The sequence below is a fragment of the Haliaeetus leucocephalus genome, unplaced genomic scaffold, assembly GCF_000737465.1.
Source record: "Haliaeetus leucocephalus isolate CR32 unplaced genomic scaffold, Haliaeetus_leucocephalus-4.0 Scaffold933, whole genome shotgun sequence".
NCBI classification, from domain to species: domain Eukaryota; kingdom Metazoa; phylum Chordata; class Aves; order Accipitriformes; family Accipitridae; genus Haliaeetus; species Haliaeetus leucocephalus.
This window is the reverse complement of record NW_010973369.1, coordinates 4,242,988-4,250,799: the sequence shown is the minus strand read 5'-3', so window position 1 is coordinate 4,250,799 and position 7,812 is coordinate 4,242,988. Positions and strand designations below refer to the sequence as shown.

General features: G+C 40.7%; 1 protein-coding gene across 1 annotated transcript in view; it reads right to left on the bottom strand.

Annotated features, from left to right (window-relative positions):
• TOP1 (topoisomerase (DNA) I) overlaps positions 1–7,812 on the bottom strand; it is a 76,519-nt gene that overhangs the window by 43,467 nt on the left and 25,240 nt on the right. Inside the window, exon 3 of the mRNA XM_010584080.1 lies at positions 2,419–2,521. Within this exon, the coding sequence (XP_010582382.1) occupies positions 2,419–2,521 (103 nt within the window). The remainder of the gene's footprint in view (positions 1–2,418; positions 2,522–7,812) is intronic.

Below are 7,812 nucleotides of genomic sequence, written 5' to 3'. Positions count from 1 at the left end.
CTGCCCCAGCTGTGCCCCCCACCTCCCAGGTTCCTGTAAAAATTAACTCTATCCCAGCTGAACCCAGGACAGGAAAAAATGCTTGAATTTCAATTATGACATCAGTTATTTCTAGAAAGTTTGTCTTAGAAGTCAGCTGGCTTCACACAGCAAGCAGCCATGTACCCTGTGCGTGACTGAGCATCAACGGGGCAGTGAAGATTCTAGAGGACTCCTGAAGGAGTGATTGAACTAGAGCACCACACACGTGTCCGCATATGTTATCTTCCCTGAGTACCACCTTCAAGACCGGATCTTTTGATTCAGCATTATAGTACATTCATTTTTAAGGTGGCAGTTTTGAAAGGGAAAAAAAATAACTTTAGAAAACTTCTGCAAGCTGTGCACTCAGCCGGGGGAAGTGAAGTCCCACCTTTTGTAGGGGCCTGAGGGGCAAAGAAATATTATGTAATCTCTCCCCAAAGCATGCTGTGAACAAACCCCCTGCACATGCATGCACTCAGTCATGCCATCCACATAGGTGTATCCTATTATGGGACTCAAAGATGCAGTATATTGTGCTCACAGGAAAAACTAACACTTAATAGATAAATGAAAAGTGACTGGAAGCTTTAGGTACAGCGCCTAGAAAACAAGCCGCCTTTCTCACAGGGATTTCAAGGCAACACTGTAGGGAGGAAGGAATTACTTCAAGATAAAGCATGATTACACATCATCTCATGAGCTACACCTCACAAAACATATTAGCCATTTTTATCTCCTTTCCACGGTTTGGTATTTACTGTTTATACAATCAGTGGCATGCAGATTCAAGATATAAGCCATAATTAGTTCTTCCAGTTAAAAATACACTGACCATTCCCACACAAATAAGGTCGAATCATTAATGAATTCTGGAAATTTAAAGATAGTGCTTAAACTACTCCTTACAAAAGGATGTACTTCACTAAAATTGCTGGAGAATGGTTTTTCAAATGAAGCAATGAACATTTGGAAATGCGAGACGGTCAATTTTGGGGTGTATGCTTGAAGATCAGAAGAATGAAAATCAGAAATCAAGGCAATATAGATATGTGAGCAAAGAAAAGTGCAAACAATGTGTCCATAGAATTTCATCTTTGCTGTGGAAGCCAGTAAATGCTGCAAGTTATTTGGCCTAGATTTACAGCCCCCCCCCCCGGCCCTGTCAACCATTTACTTTCAAAAAAAAAAAACAAACAAAGAAAAAACATGTTATGGAACAGTAAGGTTGTGCAACTTCTCAAAAGGTCACAGAAAACTCAGATAAAGTGCGACCCCAATAAAACAAACCCACTGCTCAGCAGATACTCTCTCTCCTTCTTTCCACACTTCTTTTTAATAGAAATCATTGTTAACACAAGCTTTTTTATTTGTTTTTAGGTTGTGTTATCACAGTTGCATAGCAATTAGTTAGTAACACTTGCTTGGCCATAACATAAACACTATCTGCCATTCACCAAGCTTCACAACAGAAACTCACCCTGCAGGGACTGGGTTTTTTTGCAAGTTTCATTGTCAATGTAAGCTCCATGGCACTTGCATGTCAGGAGTTACAACTACGAAAGATTTTCTGAGTAACATCCTGTGTGTGATGTACTCGCCCTGTGCTCCATCACACCAAATCACCACAGACAGACCTGTACATCCTGGTTCTTGCAGTTCACAGCCTAGGCTTGGGTATTAACTGGACAACTTCACAATTCACCACTACCTCAAGAGCTACAGGTCATCACAAGTAAGAAAGTGTTCACGTTCAGTGTGGAGGATAAGGTAGGTGACTGGCATGAAACACCTTCCCCATACAGCGGCAGTGTAGCGTATCGATCAGATCAGACAAAACAGCATGCAATCCTTTCAAATTCATCATCTAACCCTGCAGAAGCTCATAACACTGCCTCACAGTGAGATATTCAACCATTGTGGTAGCAGGCCAAAGACATCACCGTCATTCTGGGGGACCGTCTTTCTAGACACTTCTAATTATTAGGAGGCTGAGTAGTCACATCAGGTTCATTTATGCTGAAACAGTGGGGTTTATACCAACACTCAGAGCTCCGCATTTCTGACAAACAATTGGAACGACACGCACAAAAGATTATGAATAAAATTGATCCATCTTCATGAAAATGGGGTTAAACTAGTTTTCAATGCCCTTAACACTAAGCTACGATAATCTTTTAGACATTAGTATTGGCTCACATTTGCAAGATACACTACTTCAGCTACCCAGATGGAAATGCATGCAGTGACAGAAGTTAGGCTTAAAGCACCTACACTCATATAAACCACATTCAAAAGGTAGCAATTCCATCCTCATTTATTATCAGAGTGATTCTTGTAAGACTGCATGTGCAACAGTGTTTTAACCTATGAGGACTTCATTGACGTTTTCCTCACCTATTACTGTGCTTGGACTTTTCACGGTCTTTTTCCTTGTCCTTCTTGTGCTCTTTGTGCCGGTGTTCTCGGTCTTTGTGTTTATCTTTGTGTTTGTGAGAATCTGCAAGCAGAGAGGCAAAAAAAAAATTAAGACACGAAGTTGGGAGAAAACTCCACACCTCCCTCATGAACCTCTGCATTTTTACCCACCCCATACCAGTATTTTCTGTCATTCAAAATTTGTAACAAAAATCTTCGTTTCAGAGGTCCTAAATAGATTCATTGTTCCTGCAGCACAAGTTAATTCATATTGGCAACAGCTACGTTTACATGGTCTTTAGTTCAATGAGCTTTAAATGCTTTACAAACCCTGAAGAAATGCAACCCTTCTTATTAAATAGGTAAGTATGGTTACAGCAAGTTCAATCTTATTTGGCAGATGGGAAACCTAGCTTCCTATGCCTGTAAGTATTTAATGTCAAATAGATTATAAGGATACAAGAACAGATCACAAAGCTGAAATGTTAGGCCTGCTGGATCATAGAATTTAGACTGCTACTTCCACAAGTATGTAGTCTAGACAAACCAGCACCCCCCCCCCCCCCAAATTAAAACCATCTTATTCTTATCCCCAACAATGCATGACATGACAGGCACACAGCAAGGGAAAGGGGGAGTAATGAGGGAAGAAAAGAAAGGGTGAAAAGAGAAGAGGATTAGGAATTCTCTCCTCATGCTTCTCTTCTGCAGGAGACACTTACCTCCCTCTGACAACAGCCCCACCAAGAAAATCCAGCATGACAGCTGTAATGAGTATGTGCTGATCCTAACCCACCTCTACAGGTTAGGACTGGTCCAAATTAAGTGACAGGTCAGAAATGGGAGATGGCACTCAAGTAAATCTACATGAACACAGTAACTTTATTGGTATCAATTTCTACTGCAAGTGACATTTCCCATCCTCAGTGACTACTGTAGTATACAATAAAGTCCTTTAAAGCACCAAGGAAATAGATCCAGCACAGAAAACGAGCAACATAGTTGAATTGTAAATAAAGTAATTCAAAAGCCATTCTTTATAAGTAGATCAAAAAGGAGCTGAGGCTGAACTAGCACCTCAAACCCACCTCAAAAGACACTATCATTTACAGAGAAGGTCACTAATGTTGGGAAGAATGTGTGCATGCCCAAAGATTCCCCCACAGGTTTTGGTGGTTGTGGGATTTTTTTCTGGTTTTGTTGTTGTTGTTTTTTGTTTTGTTTGGTAGTTTTGGGGTGGGGTTTTTTGTTTGGTTTGTTTTGTCTTTTTTTAACATGCTTCTCAAAGTAACTAAAATTAAGTAAGCTCCCTGGGATACCTAAAAGACTGTGCTGACTTTGGCAACTGTTTTCAGCTCATAGGGCGAGAATTTCCACCAGAGATCTTGGATGTAAGGTATTAATGCTTAATTAATTGTAAGGATGTTACTGTGCCTCTAAAAAGGCTACTATCCCTGCACTAAGAATAGGAAACTGCAACACAAGGATTTTGTGACTTTCAGAGTCACATGGGAAATGCATTGCAGAGCCAGGAACAACCCTTATCCTCCCGACTCCAAGTCTTTCGCCACAGATTCATTTTTCTCCTTAACTGACACCAGCTCTTATAGCCTCAAAACATTCAACTGGTTTTAGTGGAAACATACCCACAGTCACATTTCCACAGAATATGATTTTAATCTATTGCTTTCTATAACTTCAGGTACTGTTTTCAGACACCTGCAGTAAGACAACACAGAACAACATATGAATGCTGACATTCAAGCCTCCAACTTGCCTTCTGCATCTTTCCTCAATCCTCCTGAACTTGGTGACACTTCCTAGTGCTTTGGTGTATACTGCAGATACATTTAAAGCACAAGATTTAGTTTTCTATATTTTGATATACAGGCACGTGGCAGGTTATATGGAACACTTGGTGTTACAGCTTAAAACACCTAAGAGTTTTCAAGTACCTAAACAGCAAAATCTATTTCACAGCAGGCAGAGCTTTGCAGGCACACAGGCAAACTGTGTGGGGACCAGACACCTACACTCTCTGAACTGCCAAGAAGCAATTTCTCAGTACCCTTCTTCCCACCAGGACAACACACATTTCACTGGCAAAAATGTTTTTGCAGTGCATTTCACACTTAAGATTCTTCAGTTTAGCCACTAGCTGGAAGCTCAGGCTGTTTGCAAACTGCCTGGGTTTTACTCCACAGAGAGTTTACTCACTGATTCCTAAAGCACCAGCTGAAGTGAACAGCCATCTATTTACACTTGATGAATAGGTAAATTGCTAGAAGAACCATCATGATGCTATACATAGAACTACGTACACTCATTTTATAACATACTTGCTTTTTAAGGAGGCACAGACCAACATAGAGTCAGTTTTTTCTACCAACCAATCGATGGAAAATGTGTGCAACTGGAACTCAATACTATTCTCTTTAGTGCTTAGAACCACAAGATTATTCTTCACAAAAAAAAGCAGAAAAGAGAACAGTCTTTTACCTTCATCACCAGATTCCCTTCCAGCTGACTCGTGCTTTCCAGCTGAAATTAATATTTGCTCTTGAAAAGTAGTTCCTCTGCACTGCTTACAATGATCTGGTATTTTCAGACAATTAAAGCCTGGTACAGCAGCAAAAAAAGTGCCTGACCAGTTAGACTAGCTCTGCTTGCTAGTATTTGTCACCACTCAGCTCTCCTTTGCCGCCTACCAAAGGATTTCTAGTAGGAAGGTCTTTCATAGAGGTATTCTAGCTAAAAGGCAGGCCAAAGTGGCTGGGGAACAGGAGGTTCTGCATATGGTCTTGAATGCAGAAGGGGAAAACTGGCAGGAGAGCTTTCACCCAAGTGCACCCAAGGCTGGAGAGGTACTTGGCCTCTCACACTGGACAATACTTTGAATTCAGTACTTCCATGGAGGTAAGTGTATTACCTCCCAGACATGTCTCCTAAGAATTAAATTGTTCTGGAATATTTGCCTAGTATTCAGACTCAATGGTGTTGCTTTCTGACACAATGCCATGAGGTAGGTTAAGAATGAAGACTTCAAAAGAGCTGAAGTTGCTTCAGTTGAGCTGACATGTGTATGTCTTCAGAAGGCATTAAAGCTCTTGGTCTCTTTTTTTTTTTTTTTTTGAGGGTGAAGCTGGATGAAGTTCAGGAGACTGGGTCATTAAAAAGGACAGAATTCTTTTTTTGGCATATCACACAAAAGCGCTTTGTTCCAGACTGGTTTCATCTAGGAGTCCAAGTTGATGGTTATTTGGTGGCTGACACAAAACAAGTTTAGCCATTTCACTCCAGTTTGTGTACCCGCTTCACAGAAAGCAAAACAGCATCACATCCAACTGAATTACACAGGCAACAGATGACCAAATGGGGAACAAAACTTTAAGACACCGTGGGCCACCTCACACCAAACCTCATCACCACAGAAGCAATCAACAGAAGTGTTCCTGTCTATAATATATCTTCTTTGATATATTTAGCATATTGATTCCTAGAAGAATCTTCTAGCCTCCAGTAACTCTCTCCCAGCTTGCAGCTGGTTAGCAGTTGACTAGGTCCAGTCTCACATGAGCTACAGAATGAGGTCAGACATTATCACGCTTTCAAATTTGTTTCCTGCCTTTTATGTCTTCCATTAAGCATGTCTGCTCCCTCTAACACTGAACAAGGAGATAAATACTATTCCTTCTCCAAGAGCATTAGCAAAATCCATTGTCTACTGTGAGCAAAGTTCAAACCCCCAAAAGCTCCTGTGATATTTAAGGATTTCAGAAATTGAAAAGTCTCTTTCCAGCATCAAGGCTACAGTGGTGACAGGGGTTATGCTCACTGGGTAAGGATCCATTACCCCTAAGGCTCTCCCTTCAGTATCCTCTAACCCAGAGCTTTAGGCATCTCTTCTGTTCTAGAAAGCTTGATGTCTCTGGCACTGTATCTCTGTCTGTTAACGCTGAGCCTGGTATGTCTCCAAAAGATTACCACAGTCCCAGTACTATTCCTGCTATCCCCCTGTACCCCCAACAATCACAAGCAGCTCTGCATTTTTGTACATTGATTCATCTTTCAACTCTGTTTAATTACAAGGATGCCTGATTTAAGGATGGGAAATTCTAAGCACTTTTGGTCTGTGGCTCTGTTTTCTCCCTGTCGTCCCCCACCCCCCCCACCCCCTGCCTTCGCTTCACCGCTAAGTCTCTGGGGAAAGGCTGAGTCATAACCCTATTTGCAATACTTGTATATACGTATTACTGGAACAGTGCAGTTTTACTCTTTATCCAGGAACAGAGCTGTAAAAGGTTAGGCACCTCTAAGTACAGCATGACAAGAACAGAGACGAAGTAAAAGAAAGCCACCCTCCAGCAGGCAGTTGCCACCTGGAGAGGAAGAGTACCAACAGACACCAAAGGCAAGTCTCCTTTCATAATGAGAATGCCCCCTGGCTTTATAGATCAGTCTGGTGACAAAACAATTATGTGGAACTATACTATTTTAATTCATGAGACAAATTCATTTGCTTTTAAAACACTTTTGAACACCACTCTCTGCACCCCACCCCCAAAAGATTACTTACATATCACAATCAATGGAAGTAGGCCTACTTCCTACATTAATATGTCAGTTTTGACACCAATTTTTCTAATAAAATACTGAAATCCCAGAGAGGGGCATGAGTTCTTGTATGCCCAATTGGTGTACAGCTATCAGTATTATTTGGGAGAGTATTACTGGCACATGATACAGGGTGCTAAAGATGTCATTTTATCCCACTTGCATTTTATGCCACTGTTATAATTTTGCACTAGATTTTTTTTTTTTTAAACAAACTGAAAAAAGATATGAGCAACAACCTGACCCTTCTCATTTCTCCTAAATTAAGTGAGCTAGCTGGCAAATTAACACCTGGTAACCCAAATTTCTGGTCAACAGTAGCTTTTCCGGATAAATCTATTAACCATCCATATTTGCTGTCTTTCAGTTCATCTTCTTGTAAGTTCTTGTGGGCACAATTTGAATCCCTCATTAACCTGCTTACAGAAAAGTTTCTGCCAGCAGTCTTTGTTCTTTTGAAATGTTTTACTAGGTTCTGGGGGATAAGGACTTTTTGTATTTTTCTTCTGGTTTCAGCAACACCTCAATTGCCTTTCCTCTTGTTAGACAGCCTCAAACATACCTCAACTGGTATGTATGCTGGTATTTTATCCGTACAAAGCCTCATCTCAATGCTTCTCTATACTGATGTCCAGAAATATGATTTAAGCTTACTTGATTCTTAGGACTGAAATCTGTGCCCAAATCTGAAGACACAGCATGAAAAATTAATCATGTTACCAACTAAGAAAAACATGTTTAACTTGTTACTCCAATAAC